At 51.3% G+C, this 22,200-nt stretch overlaps 1 protein-coding gene across 11 annotated transcripts in view; it reads left to right on the top strand.

Annotated features, from left to right (window-relative positions):
* Positions 1-22,200, top strand: part of AMBRA1 (autophagy and beclin 1 regulator 1) — a 178,149-nt gene that overhangs the window by 153,723 nt on the left and 2,226 nt on the right. For 9 of the 11 annotated variants that reach the window (XM_032356354.1, XM_032356353.1, XM_032356352.1 and 6 more), the window contains 3 exons: positions 8,620-8,759; positions 16,015-16,107; positions 17,380-17,573. In XM_032356354.1, coding sequence (XP_032212245.1) covers positions 8,620-8,759; positions 16,015-16,107; positions 17,380-17,573 — 427 coding nt within the window. Of the gene's footprint in view, positions 1-8,619; positions 8,760-9,582; positions 14,723-16,014; positions 16,108-17,379; positions 17,574-22,200 lie in introns of those variants that run through there. The other 2 variants (XM_032356347.1, XM_032356355.1) reach the window with 2 other exon arrangements.

Genomic DNA, 22,200 nt, shown 5'->3' with positions numbered 1-22,200 from the left:
CCTACTTGTGATTTCTCTCTGTGTGTCAAATAAATAAAATTTAAAAAAAAAAAAATGAACCACAGAAAAGACTTGGAATCCAGAATGTTCATATTAGTCACCACTAAATTGTAGCTTAGATCCTGGGGCAGGATGGGTGTCCAGCGCTGTCAGCACTGACCAGCACTTATGTAACTAACATGTACAGGCTCTTTGGGCCTGTCCTAGCTCCATTCTGCAGTATATAATCTTCACTGTAGCCTCCTTGCCCTGAACTTAGCCTGTGACATAATCCGCTCATCTATACTTCCCTAGATTCTGAAAGTTTGATTTTCAAAAGTGACCTAGAACTCTAGTTCAATCTGGAGTATTCTCCAGATATCTAAGAGAATGAGATTTTCTTAATCTTGTCTGGCCTTTTGAGTGGCAAAAACCAAAAATAAAGATATTTTATTTTTGTATCCTGGAAGGGTACTATTTCTTCAAGGGGAGATTGGGATAAAAGAGAGACAGCTTTGTTGTCAGAAATGATTTACTCCTTCCCAAGATTTTGTCCTCATTAATTTTCTTAAAGCTGCCTGTCAGTTGATTAAAAGCTGCTTCCGCTGCAATTATCTTAAAGTTGACTTCTGAGATGTGGTACAAAGCATCTATCCTCAGAAAGTTCCTTTCTTCAGCACATTGTGGGAAAGAGGGGAGGGAGTAGGGGAGAATTCAGGGGTGTCTCGGATGCAGTTTGTCAGAGAAGGGATGGAGCAAGATAAAACATTAAAAATAACAGGAGAGCTACAATTAGTTTAGGTGAATTTTTCCATGACAGATCCTCTCAGGTAACTCTAATGATTTCTTTTCCTCGTGGCCTCTTAGGAGAGTGCAGTCTATTCTGTGCGTCATTCTTTACGCTCAACAAAATTTTATTGAGTTCCTACAATGGGCCGGGTATTTTGTGAGGATGGGGAGCATCATGCATAAGATGGACCTGGACCCTGCTCTCTTGCCACACAACTGGCTTCTCTTTTTTTCTTTCTTTTTTTAAAGATTTTATTTAGACAGAGAGAAAGAGAATGCACAAGCAGGGGGAGGGGCAGAGGGAGAAGGAGAAGCAGACTTCCCATGAAGCAGGGAGCCCCGACAGGGGCCTCGATCCCAGGATCCTGAGATCATGACCTGAGTGGAAGGCAGACGCTTAACAGACTGAGCCACCCCGGGGCTCCCACAACTGGCTTCTCGACAAGTCTTTGCACTGCTGCCTTCCCAACTTTCACTGCACGGGGCACACAGGAGACACTCAGCATTTGTTCCAGGAATATGTGTCCTATTGGGATCTTGTGTACTGTGTATTCCCCACACATGCATGAACACTCACGCCTGCTCACCAGCACCATCAGTGTGTTTAGCACATGTTGTGGTGATGGTGATTGAATGAAAGTATCAGGGAGATAATCCTTATGAAAATACGGAGTGCCCTTCTCATTTCACCATGCGCCCAGTATCGGTTTCTTAGGGTGCTAGTCCTAGCACTAAGACACAGTGAGAGATTCATGGGAGGTGGTTTCAAAAGCAAAAGGCAAAGCATTTTGTTTTTTCAAAATTGGTAGAGGAGAACCAATTCTTGCATTTGTAGAAGGTGAAAGCATTTTAATGTATTTTTAAGTATAAGTTACAAAGCATTTTAATGTTTAACCATCCTTAACACTCCTCTTCCAAAAATATGTATCAACTAAAACGTATTGAATGTGTTGGTATATATTGAAAACTCCTTGTCCAAGGTAGATATCTAGAACAACTACTCATTCGGCCTTTTCCTTTGACATTTGTGAAGGCAAGTGTAGTTCAAGAACTTGTGCTATGTATGGACATGTGGGAACAGGAGTAAGTAATTATTTTAATGTAGAGGGGTTCTAGGAACATTAAGTGCCTCGGTATTTCATTAAGCACCAAAGTAATTCCCTGAGCTGAAGGAACCTCTCTCCTTTGATCCTAATAGCCTGAGATGGCTTTTGGAAAGCATCAAGCCAATTAAAATAGAAAATTCTTGTCCTCTGTCTCTGTGGGATCTCTTTGAGAGGAGTAGGTGAATAAGAGTTTACAGGTCTCAGTAAATCACAGGAGGTTGGCTAGAAATGACTTTAAGGCAGCAGATTACATGGCAGCCAAGGACAACATTTCCAAGAGTTAAGGAAAAAGGGGCATCTGGCTGGCTTGGTCAGTGGAGCACATGACTCGTGATCTCAGGGTCGTGAGTTCAAGCCCCATGTTGGGCCTAGAGCTTACTTTAAAAAAAAAGTTTCAAAAAGAGCTATTGCTCCTCTTTTCCATTGGGAGAGTTTTGGTTTGGACAAGGGGAGTTCAGGCAGATTTGTTCCCACTCCAGCCGAGTAAAGGAGAAAGGTAGGTGAGCTGGTGTTCTGATTCTTAGTTTTAAATGGTCACTTTAAAGTCAACGTCCTACAAGTTCTAAACTCCAAAGTAGAATATAAGGAAGGCTTAGAGACAGTAAAAGAGCTTAAAATGTCTGAAAAACAATCAGATTTTCCGAGGGATGAAGAAACTTCAGTAATTCGTGAAACTAAGCAAATCAGCAGCTCGAAAGGAGGAAAAGATTGACTGACCAGAGTGCCTCCCGCCGCCTGCTCTGGGAAGCGTGCATTTCTCAGCCTCTGACAAGATGTGCAGCCGTCCATTTCCAATGGAAAGGTCAGCTGTCTCTTAGCATCTGCTTTCCATTGATTTCTCCCTCTTTCCAGAGAGTTAATTTTCCTGTAGTAACCCTCTCTAAAAGCTTAAGGCCTCCCTGATTTCCATCATTACCGAGAAGGCATTTTTCCTCTTTGCATTTCCTTTCTTCCTCACAGCCCTCTTGGCTTGCGCCTTCCCTCATGGCCCTTCCAGCCTCAGTTTCCAGTTGTCCCCTTCCTACCTCCAGCTTCCGTGGTCTTAGTTAAAACAGGGAAGCTCTGATGCGTGCGCTTGACCTCTTGCGGCTGCGGAGCCTTTCCAGTTTTATAGATGACGAGATTCCCAAACCCAGACAAGATAGCCGCTACGTTTTTTTCTTTCAGCTTCTTATCTGAGCTGATCTGAACAGTGCAGTTTGCTGCTTGGACTAATGGTCTGAGCTTTAGTGATATGCAGCCGAAAAGAAAACACCTTGTTGAGGGCAGCAGTACATTTTTCCTCTAAATTTTAAAAGGGTGGAGAAGAAGGTTTCCCACTGAGCCCTCTGGTTGCCTCTCATTCTTTTCCTGTCCACCACTGAACAAGAAGCAAGACTCCTTTAGTTTTGATCTGGAAACTGTTTTCTTTTGGAGTATAGTAGATGGTCTTGGACCCCAGAAGTGGAAGAATGATTATCTTCTCTCGCTCCCTTGGAACCGTGAAGATCTTGGCGACGTGACTCAGTCCCTGGTGATGTGCTGAGGCCCCTCTGAGCCTTCTTCTAGCATACTGATTCCAATTCCCTTCCTAGATGTTAGACAAAAATGAGAACAGTCTGCTTGGGGATGGGGGGTTGCTGTCAGCATTTGTTATCCACCAGGGAGCAGCTGTAGCCAAGACAGGTAAAACCGGGACTCTGCCAACATGCGTCAGGAGCTGGGTTTTACATCCAGCCCCACAAAGGGTCCTCAGGTCCTGATAATCCTCATCCAGTGTCATGGAATTTGGTGGTACAGCTTCATGGTGAAGAACAGAGAGCGGGATTTTTGGCAGGCCATCCAGCTTTGTCCTTGACAAGTGTTAAGGAAACCTTTACTTGAGATAAATATGGGGTGCCTTTAAGAGAAGGCCAGAGCTGTCCCTTAACACTATCTCAGATCTTCTTTCTTGTCAGTGCCGATGAACCTGGAGTTTACAGAGCCAGCTCTGGTCCCCACTGGTGTCTGTCAGGAGACTGCTCCCCAAGTCACTGGGTTGGAAAGACTGCTGGCCGAAACCCTCAATGGTATGGGAGTAGCCAGAGCTACCGAACCTCCTGTCTGCGTTGGGAAACTTGTTGAAACTTCTTGTCACTAGGGCTAATTGTGAGGGATATACCCACCTCAGTGAGGCGCTTTGAGAGCTCCGGCCGTTCTGAAAACGGGCCAGGCTCTCATTCCTCCAGGCTCCGTTAGTTTCAGGCATGTGTGAAATCAGGAGTATTAGACTGGATGGCCTCTCAGGCATGTAAAGCTGAGTCCTACCCATCCTGCATGCCCTGTGCTCTCATTACCCACCCCTGTATGTTCTGCTCTCTTCTCCCTCCTTCCCACCCCCACATTAGAGTGTGATAAGCAAGCAGGTGCTTATCAGGAGTCCTGGAGGCCGCTGATCCTCATGTGGCATTTTCTGGCTTCCTGCCACAAAGCGGGATTTAGTTTAATATGCACTTGGGAGTTTCCCTTTCAGTGGTGTTTAAGGACTTGACGGGTCTGGGACTGGGGGACTGCCATAGTCCAAGGACAAATCAATGCCTTATGACTACTATTGCCATGAAGGTTGTGAGTATCTATGCAGCAAGGTCTGGGGGTCTCAGCCTTGAATGACCTCCCCAATTTATCTGACCTTGTCTCACCTGAGCTGGGTTGTCCGTCCTGCTGGTCGCTTGAGGGTTTTGTCTCCAAAGTCAGTTCTTATACTTAGAAGCAAATTGATAGTATTTACTTGTTAATTGCTCTTCAGCAACTCTAAAAGGTAAATATGTGACATGTGAGAGGCTCGTTCGCTTCTTTACTGGTGTAGAACTTTTCTAGAAGAGTTTTGTTAGCTTTTCTTTGAGACTTCCATCAAAAAACTCGGCACAGGGCGCCTGGGTGGCTCAGTGGGTTAAGCTGCTGCCTTCGGCTCAGGTCATGATCTTAGGGTCCTGGGATCGAGTCCCGCGTCAGGCTCTCTGCTCAGAGAGGAGCCTGCTTCCTCCTCTCTCTCTCTCTCTGCCTGCCTCTCTGCCTACTTGTGATCTCTCTCTGTCAAATAAATAAATAAATAAATAAATAAATAAATAAATAAATAACTCAGCACAGCTTTAAAGCCAAAACCTTAAAGAAAACTCTACTAACCTTATTATCCCCCTTCTTGCAAGGCTGCTTTCTCTGCCCAGCTCCCTGCAGGTATAAATCATCGTGACTTTAGGGGAGACTCCCTTGTGAAGCTTTGTAGGCTGCCACAGGCCAAGACCAGAGCTCCCCTCGTCCAGCCCCCTGAGCTTAACACACATTGTTCCCTAACCCTGGGTGTCTCCTCTCATGCCACCTACCCTTGGGGCAAAGGAAAATTAAACCGTCTGTGATCCTGGCCACAGTGGTTAGATCCCAGCTGCATACACCAGCTCTCATTTAACTGTATGACCTATGGGGGGACAGAAACCATTGATTTCTCTTCTGGGAAGAAAAACCTCTGTGAGAAAGGGTAAAGGCACCACACCCCATTCCCTGATTTGAAGGAAAAAAGGTTAATTAGGTGCACAGGGCAAAGGCTGGTATTGCCGTCTTCAGGGAGAGTTGGCCATTGAGGCTGGTAGAGGGGAGTAGTTGTAGGTTTGTTGAAGGCGCCTCCCAGATACATATTTGCAAAGAAGAGACAATCCAGAGGTCAAGCAACCATGTTCTACATGACTAGTTTAGAAATACATAAACTCCATTGGGCTCTTTTTTTTTATTTTTAATTAAAATATTTTATGGGGCGCCTGGGTGGCTCAGAGGGTTAAGCCGCTGCCTTCGGCTCGGGTCATGATCTCAGGGTCCTGGGATCGAGTCCCGCATCGGGCTCTCTGCTCGGCGGGGAGCCTGCTTCCCTCTCTCTCTCTCTCTCTGCCTGCCTCTCCATCTGCTTGTGATTTCTCTCTGTCAAATAAATAAATAAAATCTTTAAAAAAAAATTAAAATATTTTATTTATTTATTTGACAGACAGAGATCACAAGTAGGCAGAGAGGCAAGCAGAGAGAGGAGGAAGCAGGCTCCCTGCTGAGCAGAGAGCCTGATGCGGGGCTCAATCCCAGGACCCTGAGACCATGACCTGAGCCGAAGGCAGAGGCTTTAACCCACTGAGCCACCCAGGCGCCCCCATTGGGCTCTTTTTTAGTAGTCTCCTTGGTTAAACCAAAGATTCTTGCGTATTCTTACATTTGGAGTTGAGTCAGAAAGGGAGGGCATAGGAGGTTCTTAAAACAGCAGCCATGGGTCAATCTCATGCCTCAAAATAGGGCCAGTTCCTTATCTGTTAAGAGACCTCCAGCCTCAGGACCATAGAAGGCCGCTCTGGTGGTGTGCCACAGGCTGCCCAGGCACAGTTCTCAGCACCACAGAGCCTGGGAAATTCTTCACAACAGGATTCTCTGTGTATGTGTCAGTATGTTGAGAACTGGTGCTGCCTGCTCTCCGCTCCATTCTAGAGCCTGTCCTGGTGAGGCCCTTTCAGGTAGATGCCCAGGGCACATGAACAAGCGTTCCCACATCCCAGGCTTATCACTTCACTTGTGAATGGGCAGCGGACCCTTTGTTCAATTTTTGCTTCCTGTCTTTCCTTTTTTTCTTTTAATTTTAAATCTCTCATCAGGATAATCTGAAAAGTAATAAGTACTATATCACCCTAAATTCATTTTTGAACATTACTCTCTAAACCACCATCGCATTTGGTCTTCCTTTCACCCACCCCCCACCCCTCCATCAGGGGGCAGGGAAAGGCAGATGTAGTTCATCCCTATTTTATAGATTAAAACCTGAAGAGGCGGGGCACCTGAGTGGCTCAGTTGTTAAGCATCTGCCTTCAGCTCAGGTCATGATCCCAGGGTCCTGGGATCGAGCCCTGCACTGGGCTCCCTGCTCGGCGGGAAGTCTGCTTCTCCCTCTCCCATTCCCCTTGTTTGTGTTCCCTCTCTCACTGTCTCTCTCTCTCTCTGTCAAATAAATAAAATCTTTCAAAAATAAATAAAATCTGAAGAGGCCAAAAGGAGAAACGTTGACTAATACTCCAGTTTAGGGGCGCCTGGGCAGCTCAGTTGGTTAAGCATCTGCCTTCAGCTCAGGTCACGATCCCAGGGTCCTGGGATCAAGTCCCAAGTCAGGCTCCCTGCTCAGTAGGGAGTCTGCTTCTCAGTCTCCCATCTGTGATCTCTCTCACTTTTGTGTGCTCTCAAATAAATAAACAAATAAAATCTTTTTTTAAATAAATAAATAAAACTCCAGTTTATAGATTCTTGGCTTCATCCTTTTCATAGACCCTAACAACCTTTTTTGAAGCCCCAAGATGCAGGTTCCTGGTAATGTTAGCAACAGTTACCATCTGTGAGCTTGTGCTGTGCCAGACATTTCTACACATCATGTCTTTTCATCTCTCCAGTTACTTGGTTGGTGGTGCATTCTCTCTCTCTCGCCCCCCCCCCTTTTTTTTAAAGTAGGCTCCATGTCTAGCATGGAGCCCAATGTGGGGCTTGAACTCATAACCTTGAGCTGAGATCAAGAGTCAAAAGCTTAGGGCGCCTGGGTGTTTCTGTGGGTTAATTAAGCCTCTACCTTCGGCTCAGGTCATGGTCTCAGGGTTCTAGGATCCAGCCCCGAATCAAGCTCTCTGCTCAGGAGGGAGTCCGCTTCACCCCTCTCCCTCTGCCTGCCTCTCTGCCTACTTGTGCTCTCTCTCTCTCTGTGTCAAATAAATAAATAAAATCTTTAAAAAAAAAAAAAAGGTCAAATGCTTAACTGAGCCATGGAGGTGCCCCCAGTACTGTCTTTTTAAACTGAGATCTGGAGAAGTCACTGTTTTAGAAAAGAGGTGTCAGGACTCCAAACCAGGGCTTTCTAATTCGAAAGAAAGTCTGCATCCTTCATTCTCCCACGGCCCTGCCCCTGTCTCTGACTGAAGTTGCTGTGGAATGCTGGAATGCTGTGCAGCTCGGTGGCTGGAGAGATCGGAGGCTGTCTTTCACCTCCGGTCCTAACCCCTTTTGCAGCTAAGCTGCCTCCTCAGAAAATAGTAGCTTTGGAAATAAGCTGACCATTGAAGGGGACTCTCTCCCTTGGAGAAATGGAAACAAGCTATTTAATGGTGATTTATATAAGCTAAAACGAAATCACGTACCTGTGTGTTCAAGATCCCCCTCTCCCCTGCTTCCTACATCTTAGTGCACCTTTTAGGTTTCCTTAACAATAGCAGTTTTAACATTGCTTTTAATTAGATGAATTAAGAATGTTCTCTGGTGTTATCACCCCCTCCCGCCCCCCTATCACCTTCAATTCCCCATTGCTGTGAGAGCTGTGATTGCCATGGTAACGGGACTCCCAGTTGAGCTTGGCTCTCACTGGTTTGTCTGGTCAGGGGAAAGTTAGGGGCAGGTCTTCCTGGTGAGCGGAGTTCTGACTGGCTTTCCAGGGGGTTGACTTAAAGCCATGAAACGAAAAGAGCTAAAAGACTAAAGAGAGCATGATGAGCAAGCTTCCTGCAGAAACGCCCAAGTGTGCCCCTAGTCTTGCTCGGGTGTGTTCTAGCCTTCCTCCTAAAGTAAGAGGACCCCAGCCTCCCCCTGCTACCCCAAGTTCGCCAGTATGTGTGAGAGACCTTCTTTCTTATCTGTGGTTAACTTGCTTCTGGCCATAGAAGGGACTTTGTTATTCTTGGTAACAAATTGTTTCTCCTCGAATTCTCTTTTCTTCCCTTTCTCCCCTACCCAGAGAGTTTTCAACGTCCTTTACCCCATGCCTGCCGACCAGCGGAGACATGTCAGCATCAACTCTGCCCGCTGGCTGCCCGAGCCAGGGCTTGGCCTGGCCTATGGTACCAACAAAGGAGACCTGGTGATCTGCCGACCAGAGTGAGTGGCCCAGGGTGGGCGGCAGTGAGGGTGGGAGGGGGTCATCCAGGCTGAGGATGGGAGTAATTGGCATCATCCGTGGGTCTGGCCGTGAGATGGGGTCTCGTAGGTGGGAAATCGAAGCTCTGCTAGAGCCTGCCTCATTCTCTGCGTCACTCTGTAAAGAGTCCTTTTTACTTAGGGCTGCTAGGGTTAGCTCTCCGTCCCAGAAATCTTCAAAAAACTGGTTTAGTTATTATGTCTTCATAAATCTAAAGCAGTGTTTTTTTTCCTTTGTTTTCTCTTGTTCTCCGGTTCCCTAGTGATAGTGAAGTTTCCCTGCAGGCAAAGCATAGATATCAAAGGTTCTTTTCTAAACGCTTTTAGAAAAATTCAACAGGTGGTCTTGGGTTTGTGTAAATGCCACAGACGTAACTTAAGAAATAAAATTGGAAATAGAGTATTGTTAAAGCCCTAATTTGTCAGGCCACTGATCTCTAGCAGCCTGGCTCTGGGTCCTGCCTGTTTTCCTTTCTGCTTGCGCTTCATACCAGTGAAGGCAAATTGAAAAGCTCCATTTAAATCAGAACACCTATTATCCGATCCTGAAGTAAGGGGTAGGAGGGAACACTTCTGTCATAGGTCCTGATGACACCCCTTCCCCTTGTGGAGGACAGAGGTCTGTTCTTTCACTCGAGACCCTGGGAGTCAGCCAGGTCTGTCATCAATTCCCAGACCCAGCCAGGTGGGGCGCGTGAAGCTCTGTGCGTCAGTGCAGATCAGGCTGATTGCTGCCTGGGCCGCCGCAGGGTTCCAGCCGACTAAATGCCACTTCTGCCTCCAGGCCGTCCTAATGCTGTCCTCCACTTGGTGCGGAGTCTTCTCCAGGGGTGTTCTGCAGATCACAGAGCATGGCGTGACTGGTCTGGTAGGGTCTGTGGCTATTGGAAGTGTCTGTGTTGCCTTTTGATAGGGCCTCTGGTGATTTTTTCCTAGGGTGTGTATTTGGGTCAGTTCTCATGCCTGGTAGGGGACTGAGCCTTGTCCGCTGAGCTAGGTCAGTGGCTCAGGAGAAAGGAAACCCTGTTCTAAGGGCAGCTCTTTCACTCTATCCTGCATTTTTGGAGCCCCTCCCAAGAGAGGCTGCCGTCTGAGACTGTGGTTCTGCCTACCACACTCTGCTCAGGCTCTGTGTCCAGAGGGCCCCTCTCACTAGCTCCTCGTGCCTTCCCAGAACCGAGCCTGGCTCTTTGACGACTGTGCCACCATTAGTCTCGGCACTGGCTCTGTCCATTTCTGCCCTCCCCCTGGCCTGATCATAGTCCTGGGATCAGTCTGCTCTGAGCTCTTTCTTTTTTCCCAAAGCACATGAGACCGATTATCTTATCTCACCCTCTTAGGAGTTCGTAAGAGGACTCTGATAGGCATCTTTTCCAAAACTGGCACAGAATTCTGGGCTATAATTTTATTCTTAACCAACACTGTAGTTACAGGCCTTCCTTTTCCTGTTTCTCCAAGACATCCTTCCTCAACATTATTGTCTCGTCTGTAGCTCCAGCCACTAAACCTTTGTCCCAGCCAAACTCCCAGCCCCCTCCCTTGTAAAAATGACCTGCTCCAACAGAGGCAGACTCTCTACCTCCAGTTCATCGTGGTGCCACAAAGGCTTATATGTCTGAAACCCCGGCCTCCGCACTTGCTGTGAGTCACGGACACCTCAGCCAAACATGAAGCTGGCTTTGGCCTCTCTTCTCTCTTTTCTGCCCATATGTTGTCTTCAACATCCAGCACCAGCAGGCTGGAGCCACCCTGGGCTGCCTGGGGAACGTAGCCGCAGGAACTCCGGCCTCTTCCAGGAGCAAGCGGGCACCGGCATTTGACACCGCGAACAGGGGCCCATTGCAGACCTAGTTGTGTTGGCCGTGTTGGCCCGAGAGAAGGCTAGCTTGCCCTGCCTGTGTGGGGTTGCTGTTTTTCCTGAATTGTTGGGTCATTCTGGCAAATGCCCTAAATCTTAGGGCTGCATATTTATTTGAGGGAACCATGTAAATTAAGGCAGACATGACTTTGTCCTAACTTGTTCAGAGCTGCTCTGCTCCTCAGTCCCCTTCGTATCTGTGGGGTTTGGCTTCAGGCAGGGAAGACTGAGCAGTATTGAGGTAAAGACGGGAAGACTTATCCAAGGCCACCCAGCAGATCAGTGACAGAATTAGGTTCCCTGACTTTCTAATTCTGAGCTCTTCCCTACAGCTGGTTTGTTTTTTTTTTTTTTACCTTTTTTCTATCATGAATAACTTTAAAATTCTGATAGAAACCATGTATGCTCTTCTACAGAAAAATACACCACAAGAACATCCACGTAATTTCATAGCTCTCTTAAGACCTCAGGTAAAGCATGCAGCCCTAGATCACGTTGAGACATTTAAGCAGGTCAAATGATTGACATGGAGGGAAATGAGAGAGGAGAAGGGAGAATGTTCACATCTTTTGAACAGTCTTTGGTGGTCTCTGGCCTAGAATAAGGAGAACAAGTGAATAGGGCAGGAGGAGCTCAGGGTTGTTGTCTCTCCAGTAGGCGGCTGCCTGAAGCTCCCCGCCCTTACCCTGGTGACAGGGCTCTCGCACACCTGTTCCCGAGGGCATAGCAGCTGGCCAGCCGGGGTTACAGCCCTCCCCCCAAGAACAGGTGCTTGTCTGCCTTCGTCTGCGGACACGGGCAGCTGCACCCCGCTTTGTGCTTTCTGTCTCCCTCTTGATTTCTCCTCCATTGTCCTAGCCTCCACACACTCTCCAAGCACAAAGACAGAGGTCACAAGCCCCTTGGGCATCTCTTGGTGGCACTAAAACCCCACTGACAGTAGAACAAGGCCTCAGGAAATACTCCCATCATTCTAGGGAACGAAATTCTGACGATAGGCGAGGAGACGAGCAGCTGGCCCCGTAGCGCGTGTGCGAAGCCATTAGGGTGGCTGATAGCCGGGGCCCCCCACCCTTCCTAGCAGCAAGGCCCTCCTTTCTCCTTTGCTTTGCTCCCCCACCGGCCGCTCCTCCCAAGCTGCTGCTGTGCTGGCTGACTGCCAGCCCAGCCAACACCCCCACCGATAACCACAGTGGGTGTGAAGTACCAGATTGATGTGAGGGGGTGCTTGCTCACTTCCGGCTTCATAGATCAGCCCTACAAATGGGGGGGAGGTGTTGCTGGGAAGACCACTGCTTCTCAGAGTCAGCTCTGAAGACAGAATTGAGGGACTCCTGCCAGAAGAAACTAGGTCGGGACTGTGGGGCATCTGGCCCCCTGGCTGAGTGTGGGACCCCTGACAGGGCCCCAGCTCTGCCCCTTAAGAGGACGCTACCGCTGTAAACAGTGATTGCAGTCAAGCATCACTGACCAAGGAAGAGAAAGGCACACCCTGAATCAGAAGGGGAGCCACAGAGACTTCATCTTTCCGGCTGTCCCATAGGAGCCAGGTGCCAGCTCTTTCCCACGTTGCAGAGAGAGTGGGGATAAATGCGTGTCCTTCTTTCAAAGAGACAGCCATGTAAGGGATAGATGAAAGAAGATGTTCTCAAAGAGAATATTCCCTACAAGTGGAGGAGTTCAGGCTGAGTCGGTGGAACGTGCAGCTCTTGATCTTGGGTATGTGAGTTCGAGCCCCACTTTAGGTGTAGAGATTACTTAAAAATAAAATCTTAAAAAAAAAAAAAAAAGTTGAGATGTTCAGAGCCATAATCTGCATGGGAGCATGGTCACCACTGAGGAAGCCAGGCCGGCTCCTAGCTAGGTTGAGGGAACTCAGAAGGTCCCAGCTGTGAGGGAGTCACTGAGCCCAGCCTGGCAGCACAGCCGCGGATGCTGCTCAAGGAAGCCTGGGATGCAGTGGAAGCAAGTCCCTTTGAAAAGGCTGGCCCTGCTCGGCCTTCCCGCGCTTCCTCATCCCTTCGTGTGTTTACGTGGCTTCCGGGAAGAACCCAGAGGCAACAGTGACTCATTGATCCTTACTAAGACTCAAGGAGAAAAGAGATGGTTGGGAGCATTCTTCAGCTTTTAGGCGGAAATCAGTGATACTGGGTATTGGAGGCTAAGAGTCTCAGTAGCCAGAGAGGGTGTCTTCACCTCTGATCCTTGTACAGTACCTGGAATTTTAACCAAACTTCCAAAAACATGAGCTTGTTGTCATCCAGCTGCTCTGACCACAGAAAGTAGAACAGGTCAGGGCTCCAGTAGACCTGTTGATGGCGGGGAGCAGCGTGGTACGCAGTAAGGAGAGGGGCCGGCTGGAGCAGCACATCTGCCGGTCTCTGTCATCCCCTTCTTGGCCGTTGACCTCATCACTGAATGTCCTGAACCCGCAGCTCTGAGCTGACCTTGCATGCTGCCCAATGGAACGTGTTTGAGGGGACCCTTTGACCATCAGCATGATGCTACCACTCCCAGCACAGGGACTGGGGCCTTCAGGTGGCCTGTCTTCTAAGACCGGAAGGAAGGTTCCTGTCCACGCAGCACATGGCTCGGCGTAGGTCTAGTGTGGACAGTTTGTTGTCGCTCACCAGCCCTGGCTCGCGGGAGTTACAGAGGAGGGACTTGGCGGGGCCCCAGATGGTATTGCCACCTGTCAATAAATCTTGACAAGTTTGTAAATCAGAGGCTCCCTGGCAGCTGGCCTCACGTGGGGCCTCATGCAGCCAGGATTTGCTTAGCAAAAGCTGCAGTGATGGCTTTGTTTCGGGGGCCGCTGCTGTTGACCTCTGGCCCTGTGCCTCTTCCCTCATGGAAGGTCCTCTCCCGTCTCCTGGGCTCTGCAGTGCCCCTGCTGTTCTCAGACAGCAGCCCCCCCCCCCCCCACACACACACACACAAGAGAGCTGAATGCTCTGAGGAGGAAGGAGCTGCTTCTTTTTAAACAGACGGTCTGGAGAAGATCACACCAAAAACGCAGCCCTGTGGGTCCCCGGGGCTACCCGAGGGCGGTTAGACCGGAGCAGAGAAGGAAGAGCACCTGTGCTTGGCTGTGGCTCTTTTCCTCAAACACACTCTTGTGCCCCTTAGGTGAAGCCCAGTCCCCAGAATCTTCATGACCTTTGAGAGACAGATGCAGGGCTCTGGCCCAGGCCTGTTCCCTTTCACCTGCAGTAGCACACTGTCCTGACATGGGGTCCCTCGCCATCCAAGCCCTGTCAGGTGCCCATCCTGGCTAATCCTGACATCACTTGCCCCCGCAGAGGGCCTTTTCCTCATGACCCACTGACTTTAATTTTTCTGCTCTTCATTGAAGAAGTTCTGTCATTAAAGGAAGATGGCCGGGGGCTCTAGGTGAGAAAGTTGGCTTTTGTTGGAGCTTGTCTTGGCTCGGGCAGCCATTACAGAACACCACAGACTGAAGGTCTTAATCAACAGAAATTTATTTCCTCACAGTTCTGGAGGATGGAAGTCCGAGGGGAGGAGCTAGCAGGGCTGGGTTCTGGTGAGGGCTGTCTTCTCACTGTGTCCTCTCATGGTGGAGAAAGAGATCTCTTTCTTACTCTTCTTCTTTCTCTTTTTCTTCTTCTGTTTTTCTGAGATTTATTTTTAAATAGTCTCTACACCCAACGCGGGTCTCAAACCTCACAGCCCCACGATGGAGAGTTTCATGTTCCGCTGACTGAGCCAACCAGGCGCCCCACTTTCTTACTCTTCTTAGAAAGCCACAGTCCTTCTAGATTAGAGTCCCACCCTTCTGGCTTCATTTAATCTTAATTACCTCCTGAAGACCCTCTCTTCAGCTGCAGTCTCACCGGGGGATAGGCCTCCCATCTGTGGATTTGGGGGGATACAGTTCAGTTCATGGCCCCGCTCCTCCAGCATGTGTGCACGCCCTGTCCCATTTAGGAGCAGAGCCGGCTGTTTAGAGTATCTCTTACAGTCTCCAGAGGGACACCAGGGTTTGGTTTGGGTTTTGTTTCTTGGGTTTTTTGTTTTGTTTTGTTTTTCAAAATTTATTTATTTGACAGACAGAGATCACAAGTAGGCAGAGAGGCTGAGAGAGAGAGAGAGAGGAGGAAGCAGGCTCCCCGCTGAGCAGAGCGCCCAATGCAGGGCTCCATCCCAGGACCCTGGCATCATGACCTTAGCCGAAGGCAGTGGCTTTAACCCACTGAGCCACCCAGGTGCCCCTGGTTTTTGTTTTTAAGTGAGGTCTGCACCGAGCATGGGCCTCAGACTCACCAGAGTCTGAGATCAAGAGTTGTGTGCTCTACTGACTGAGCCCACCAGGTGCCCCAGGGACACCAGTTTGGACGGGATCAGACATCGCTTCCCCATCTCCTGTCCCCACCTTCACCACCAGCACCCCACGCTCAGCCACAGTGACTGCTAGGTAACCCCTTTTCCAGGAAGGAATTCTTAAAAACAAAGCAGTCTATGGATTGCTGCCTGGGGTGGCAGGCCATTGTAGAGACACGAGAAGCCAGTGCTTCCCTTCTGCTAGCAGGGCCCGTGTGAGTTTAGAAGAAATGGCTTGGGGTGCCTGGGTGGCTCAGTGCGTTAAGGCCTCTGCCTTTGGCTCGGGTCATGATCCCAGGGTCCTGGGATCAAGCCCTGCATCGGGCCCTCTGCTCCACAGGGAGCCTGCTTCCCTCTCTCTCTGCCTGCCTCTCTGCCTACTTGTGCTCTCTGTCTGTCAGATAAACAAATAAAATCTTAAAAAAAAAAAAAAAAAGGAACAGCTTGATGGCCCATTCCAGGGAAAGGAGGAAGCAGGGCAAGGTTGGCAGCGGGAGAACTCCGAAGGGTAAGATGCCTCAGTTTCCTTCCTTCCTGCCCCATGGCAGCAGGGAAGACCCAGTGGCAGGAGCCTGTGCTTTGTCCGCTTTGGAGGACGAAGCCTGGACTTTAGGCAGGGTTGGCTATGGCGCCCGGTCTCTCTAGGGCCTCCCTGGCCTCTCATTTGCCATCTTGGGTCCTTTCTTCATGCCTGAAGAACACTCAGCCCACTGCCTCCATATAGGGTGGCTCTTCCTTAGCGCTCTCTTAGGCCCTCAGAGGAGCTGCGGAGGCATTCAGAGGCAGGAAGAGTCCCACCGCTACAGGCACTTGGGCTGTTGGAGAGTCAGCAGCATCACTCCAGTACGGAGCGTCCTGGTGGGAATCTCTAGTCCTGGTCTCAGCTCAGCCCCTTGAGAGACTAGAGAGGGCTTCCAGGCCACAGTTCACGAAGCCCGAGAGGTGTACGGAGTTCTGGCCGTTCTCGCTAATGCTCTCTCTACCTTTTCTCCTCCACCTTCCCCACCTGATTTTCAGGGCCCTAAACTCTGGTGTTGAGTACTACTGGGACCAGCTAAACGAGACTGTCTTCACGGTCCACTCCAGCAGCAGGAGCAGTGAAAGGCCTGGGTGAGTTTGGGAAGGAGGAGGGCACAGCCGCTGGAGGGAGGCCCGTCCCTTCCTCCTGTTTCTGACGGGCTCTCAGGCAGTGCCTCGGACCGCTCCGGCCTCCCTCGCTGCCTCCTCAGCCACAGCGGCTCCTCTTTGATCTGCTTTATGCACTGAGCTTTTGCAGTTTCATTTAAGAAAAGCATTCTGTGGCTAAGGAAGAGAACAAAAACCTCTGCGCTTAGAGTCTTGACTGAGAACAAACTAGGACATCCTGTGGCCCTTTCCCATCCTGGCCATGGTATCTGGGCACACTGTGAGGGGGAAGACAGAGCACTAGGGAGGGATGCTGACCCCAAGAAGTGTGCCTGTGGCCCACGGAGAATCTGTGGACAGTGCTGCAGGTGATCAGGGCCTCGGGGAACAAGCTGCTCAGAGCTGTAGCCCAGGGACAGACCTTCCACAGGGGCCAGTTAGAGAGTAGAAGCCTGGTACTGATCCTCTTATCACTTCGTTTATTAATGAGGACTGGAACATTCTGACAAAAAGTGCTGGGTCAGTAATACACCTTAGGCATTCACTGCTTCCTAGAGGAATAACAAGGCACAGCTCGAGGAACAGTCTCCAGAAGCAGCTAGAAGGGAGTGGCTGGTGCCTGTCACAGAAGTCATGGGCTCCCTCTGCTTCCAGCTCCAGCTCTCCCAAGGGGTCAGTGCCTGGGAGATGCCCAAGGGAAGAGGGATGCTAGCTTTTTGCCTGGGCCTTACTCATGGGTCAGCTTGAGCTGCCTGCCTTCAATGGTCTGCTGTGGGAAGGCCCTGAAGGAGACCAGAAGGCTTTTCCTCTAACATGGAGATCCAGGGAAAGTTCCAAGATTCTAAACTGGAATCTTGTCGGCACATAGTTAGAAGGAAGGGAAAGCTGAGAGAGGAAAGGTCCCGCTGCTCACCCTTTGTCCCACGGACGTCAGCTGGTGGCTTCCTGCTTGTAAATAAGAGTCTTAAGATCAGCTACCTCTACCTCCCCTGAAAGACGCTCCCTGTTTGAGGAAGTGATGGAACTAGCTGGTTTGCAAAACGGGGTGGTTCTGCAGCCTCCTCGCATCATCCCAGGCTTGGCCTGACCTGGAGGAGTGACCTGCCGTTGGGAGGGAGCCACAGGAGCACAGTTTGTCCTCGGAGCCTGCAGGCTGTGCTCCAGGGGGCTGTGCAGGGTTGGTGGGGAGCAAGTAGAACTCGGCGAGGCGTGCTGTCCCAAGCGCTGCCTGACTTCCGTCTGCCTTTCTCTCCCTAGAACCAGCAGAGCTACGTGGAGGACAGACAGAGATATGGGTCTGATGAATGCCATTGGACTGCAGCCCCGGAACCCCACCACCTCCGTGACCTCTCAGGGCACCCAGACTCTGGCCCTTCAGCTGCAGAATGCTGAAACACAGACGGAGAGGGAGCTACAGGAGCCAGGGACAGCGGCTTCGGGCCCTGGTGAAGGTAAGCGTCACATAATTCTAGAGCACAGACACGACTGAGGGTCCTCTCAGCCCTCCTGGTCCCTCTGCAGAGCCGGGGATGCCAAGAAAGGGCCCTCCCCTCTCCGGAGGAGTGCCCTTTCACCTGCCTGGGGCGCATTCCCCTGGGGGTGTGAGGAGACTCCTCGGTGGGAACAGCGTTTCCCTGATCTGGGTCACTGTTTGCAGCAGGCCGAGCTGCTCCTGCAGCTCTGCTCGGCTCCCACCGAGTACCCTGACGCCCTCTTCTGTAGGACTCGGAGGACCCAGGCTGATGTTCCAGAGAGAGCACACAGGAGGTGGCCTCGATGGAAAAGCCTGCGAGACAGACTCAGTGCCGCGGGCTCTTGTACCCGGGACAGGCATGCCGGGCCCTGGGCTTCTGGGGCCAGCTGTGATCACACCCACGGCTGCTTGCCATTCTGGCTGTGGTCAGCGCGCCAGCAGCCCCTTCCTTCACCTACCTCAGGTGTAGCTCGGCTGGCCTTGGCCCTGGCTCTGTGCTGGCCTCACGCTTCTGAGAGCCGATTAGCACTTCCCAGCGGTACAGCTTGGAGCTGCTTTGGAGTCCGTCGGCAGCTGTGCTGAGCAGGCTGTTCTCCCCCAGTCACTCCCCTTACCCCCGCCCCCGCCCCCTTGCCTGTCGGACCTTCAAACAAGGCAGCCGGACACAGCCGGACACAACATGCTTCAGGTCTGTGTGAGCCATTTACCACAAAAGGGCCGCAGAAGGAAGAGCCGTCCGTGGTTCGAAGGAGGCAGAGTGACAGATCTGCCTGTGTCTCCCCAGGGAGCAGCTTTCTGTACAGTAGCCCTCCACAGGGCACTGTCCCTCTCCCCACTGTGAATGGAGATTTTTAAAAGTTGAGTCCTTTTTTTGGTTTGTGGCCCAGGCCGCATCCCTGTCTGAGGCCCAGGCCTCTTCCTTGGTTCTGGCAAGTTTCCCAGGGCAGTTCCCTTCCCGTCCCCTCGCCACAGAGGACGGCAGCTGGCAGAGGCTCTCTTCGGCAGGTGTAGCCATGTGGTGCCCGAGGGCAGCAGAGGGGCTCCTGCAGCTCGCCGCGGCGGTCTGGGGCCTGTGACCTTTGCCTGGAGCTCTGGACGCCACCCTTCCCAGCACCCCAGTCCCTTTCAGAAAGCCCCTCACATAGGCAGAAGTGAGGGGGAAAGGATGGGTTGTGGGGACAGAGATGTCACTGGCCAGCTTCATCTCTCCTGGCACCAGGAGCCTTGTTCTGAGGTGCTTACCCCATCGAACTACTGGCTACTCCTGCCATGCTGGTAGCAAGGCAGGGGACCAGGAAGTAAGTGTCTCCTCAGGCGCACACGTCCCCTCTGGCCCACCTTCCCCATCCGGCAGGTGGGCCTCGAGGCTCCGCATACTGGAATCCGAACTCTCAGCCCTGCTCCTCTCTCTCTGTGTTGGCAAACCGGTGGCCACAGCTGCAGGAACATGTAGTGGAAATACATGTGAAGTTAGTGAAGTTCGCTGACCCTTCTCCTGGGCTTAGCTAGAAGGTGGGGCCCAGGTGGGTATCCCCTGCGCACCCCGACACGTCAGCGGCCCGGGTGGGTTCAGTGGGGGAAACGGCTCTGCGTGACTGATTCCCGTTCTGGGGCCGCCCCTCCCTTAGCCCTTTCCCCGTCAGTCAGCACAGAGGGTTTCCAGGCCACTCTTAATTTTCTGACTCAATAAAAATTGGATTAGTCTCCTCAGCTCCTTCTAGGACTTCCAGGAAGAGCCCTCCACGGAGCTTGTCCACCTTCAAAGTTTCCCATCACTCAGAAATGGAGGGGAGCATTCCCTGGGCTCACTCTTTGCTCCCCACACGATACCATGCCTGCCGGGCATACAGTAGGCATTCAGGAACTTTGTGGAATGAATGGATTGAGTGAGGCAAAGGCCTGCTCCTGAACTTGGCTGCACTGCACTCCTCTCCTCTGACCGCTGGAGAAAGGTTGCCTAGGCCTCTTCTTGGCTGGTGGAGATGAGAGCCCCACCACAACAGCCTGGGCCCGGGGCCAGGGAAAAGCAAAGGTGGGAAGCGAGGGGCTAGAAGGCCAGCGTGTTCCCTGAAGGCGGGAAGGGCAGCTCTTCCTCCTACTCGGCCTCACTTCCCTCTTCTGGGCAATGAAAGCCCCAGAATTAAATGTAGTTTCAGGGCATTATGGGAACTTGCTGATCCCATCGTGGCCTCTGCATCTAGAATGTACCTTAGAACTTGCCAAGGAAAAGATGTCCTGTCAACAGTAACCCAATTTCCCATTTTTCAAAGACAAAAAGAAATGCTTTTGCTGGGGGTGGAGACAGCAGAATTAACCTCTATGGCCACCACTGCTCCTAGATCTAATAGCTTGGATCCCCGGCCATGGTTGCCTTTTCCCTCAGGCTCCAGTATGTTTTCTTCTTGAAGAATGTGCCAGCTGAAGAGTTAGCCTGGCTTGGAGTCCTGGAGGGAGAAGCACAGCTCACAGCTGTGTGCACCAGCCGAGAGGAAGCCATCCACGGGCACAGCTGAACTTCTCCATCTAGTCTGTTTGAGCCCTGACTTTATGATTGATACTGTGTTAGGCACCATGAATCCAAAGGCACTGCAGAGAGAAGCAGATTCCGAGATGAAACCATTGCCTTTTCCTTCTAAAGCAAGTTTAGAAAGGAAACAAGCACTTAAGTACTTCTCATACAGCAGAGGGGTGACGTGTGGCCAGATTTCACAGAGTACCTTAAGTCTGGAGCACCTGTGATCAGCCTGGGAGCCCTTTCATTCAGCCACACATTCACGAGACAGATGGATGCCAAGTGCAAGACCATGCATTAGACACCGGACCCAAAGATAAATAAAACTCAATCTGAGATCTTCGGGGACTTACAGCCCAGGAGGGAGATACGACAGCCACAAATAACACCTGTGGAAGGATGGGGCACTGGGAGGGCTCAGGGAGGGAGCAGCCACTTCCTGCTGGGGTTCACAGAAGGCCAGGTGGGAGGGGTGGTATTTACATTGACCTTGACATTCCCAGGGTGTCCCCAGTGTGAGTGAGCAGGGGCAGGCAGGCACACAGTGCCCCACACAGCAGCTTTGGTAAGAGCATTGGTGCAGGAAGGGAGGATGTTCTGGGAAGTGGCTAGGATGTGACCAGAGGGCCCTTAAATGCCCTGCTATGGTGTCTTGACAACTTTGAGAGCCCTTGGAGCTTTTAAACAGATTAGGGACTTAACTAGAACTCAGTGAGCCTGAGCTTAATTAGAATGGTAATAGCAGCAGCGTGGAGGCTGGGTGGAAAGGGAAGAGGTAGGAAGCAAGAAGACCAGTCAGGACATAACAGCCACAGTCGTGGTGAGAGGTGGCCCAGGCCAGAGCCATGGGAACAGCAGGAAAGCACAGGAGGGCCTCTCCGAGGAGCTGGCTGCAGCACTGCCCTTGGGGCACCCAGGCAGCCCTGTCCTGCCCCCGGAAGTGAGCTTCGTGAAAAGAGCTGATAGTTCACTAGGCACAGAGCCCAGCACAATGAGTTCCAATGCCAGCAGGCCTCGGGCCAGCCCCCTGCACATCCCAGACCCAGCTGGGGAGGCCCTCAGTGCACAGAGTTCTTGGAAAGCAGTGGGGGTGACAGCAAGCACAGAGAGGCCCCCAGGGGGCCTCGCCAGCAGCCCTTTTGGCTTACAGGGTAGGAGCTGTGCCAGCACCGCGGCCCTAGGTTGACCTTTCCTCTTACCCTCTGCCCTACCGTTGGAAGGCTTTGTCCCCTGAGAGAAGTGTCTTCCCTTCTGCCCTGGGAGTTGGTGCTGAGCTGTTTGAGGGGGAAGCAGGAAAGAGCGGCCACCTTAGGGGTCGGGGGTGGATGGGTAGCGTTGATGGGGAGAAAAGCAAACTGCAGGCACGGAAGGGAAAGCTCAGGCACAGTCTGCACTGCCTGGTGCTGGAGAGATGCACCTGGCGAAGGCCCATGGCATGCGGCTGCCAAGCACTAACCAGGAGGGAGAGATCTAATGGGGCCTCAGACACCATGAAGCTGTGAAACTGGCTGGCTGGAAATCCAGCTCTCACAAGGCAGGCAGAGAAAAGGGACTGGACAGGGAGGGAGCAAAAAAAGTCTTACAAAAATAGCTGTTGACAATAAGTACCCAAAAAAAGAAAAACCCTCACCATCAGTGCCCCCAAATCTGCAAAATCTCAAACTGGCCAGCAAGTAGCCGAAGCAGATAAGTTGATAGGTAGTGCCAGTCCTGGCAGCCCACAGGTTTGGGTTGGCTGTGGGGCTAGCACAGGCGGAAGGAGCTCAGGACAGAGCCCCACTCCTCCCAGACCCCAGGTTCATCAGCACAGCCGCCGCGGAGCGCCCACCGCGCCTGTTGTCTCATTTTCTCAGCCCGGCACTGTGCAAGGTGGACATTAAGGGACTTGTCCAAGGTCACACTGCTAGTACAGATTTGAGCAAGAGCCTCCCCTACTCCCACACAAGAGGGGTGGGGATGCCCAGGCCTTTGGGGAAGGAACAGAACCTTCTCTCCCTCCCTGGAGATGTGCACTGAAGCCTCAGGCCTGGGCAGTTGGCTGTCTCCAGGGAAGGATGAGGGTATCCGGCATCCTGCCCAAGCCAAGGAGAAC

Source organism: Mustela erminea, chromosome 9 (genome assembly GCF_009829155.1).
Source record: "Mustela erminea isolate mMusErm1 chromosome 9, mMusErm1.Pri, whole genome shotgun sequence".
In the NCBI taxonomy this organism is placed as follows: Eukaryota; Metazoa; Chordata; class Mammalia; order Carnivora; family Mustelidae; genus Mustela; species Mustela erminea.
This window is presented reverse-complemented; position numbering and strand designations above follow the sequence as displayed.